Source organism: Myotis davidii, unplaced genomic scaffold (genome assembly GCF_000327345.1).
Source record: "Myotis davidii unplaced genomic scaffold, ASM32734v1 scaffold170, whole genome shotgun sequence".
Taxonomy (NCBI): domain Eukaryota; kingdom Metazoa; phylum Chordata; class Mammalia; order Chiroptera; family Vespertilionidae; genus Myotis; species Myotis davidii.
In genome coordinates, this window is record NW_006282528.1 from 2,256,847 (window position 1) to 2,257,404 (window position 558).

The following is a 558-nucleotide window of genomic DNA, read 5'->3' on the forward strand; positions in this document are numbered from 1 at the left end:
CATGTCCAGGGCTTTCCGTGGGCCGTCCCAGGTCAGCGCCCAGCTGGGAGGCCGTCTTGGGAGCTCAGGTGGGTGCAAAGTGAAGGGGTCTGTGTCCCTAGGGCCTGAGTCCCTCCAGGAGCCGGCGTGCCTGCCCTCCCCGAGGCTGCACGCACACAGGGTGGGGCCGCTCAAAGCCCCTCTCGTTCCCCCCTCCCCATGGGTCGGAAGGCATGGCCTGAGACTGGCCACTGCCTGAGCGAGGTCGCCCTGGGCAGGTCCCCCATGGTCATGGTCATGTCTGTTCTCAGGGCCTCGCTCGGGGGACTGAGCCTTAAGGGCTGCGGGGCCAGCACTGTGTTTCACTGAGTCCTGGCATGCGCGGCTCTGGGCGTCGTGCCTCGGCTAGGGGGTGATTGCTCCCACCCCGTTCTGTGCGTCTCTCTCACGGGACTCCCTTTCTCCGTTCCCGTCTAGGTCTTCCCAGACTTGAACACCGTCGTGTGGGTCTGGCAGTCCCTTAGGAAGCAGGACACCAGAGACAGGGACGAGCAGGGACGGAAGCGGGACAGCGGGGCT

At 66.1% G+C, this 558-nt stretch overlaps 1 protein-coding gene across 1 annotated transcript in view; it reads left to right on the forward strand.

The window, feature by feature from the left end:
- The window catches only part of URB1 (URB1 ribosome biogenesis 1 homolog (S. cerevisiae)), a 44,771-nt gene that overhangs the window by 14,411 nt on the left and 29,802 nt on the right, over positions 1-558 (forward strand). The window contains 1 exon segment of the mRNA XM_015560267.1: positions 457-555. Coding sequence (XP_015415753.1) covers positions 457-555 — 99 coding nt within the window.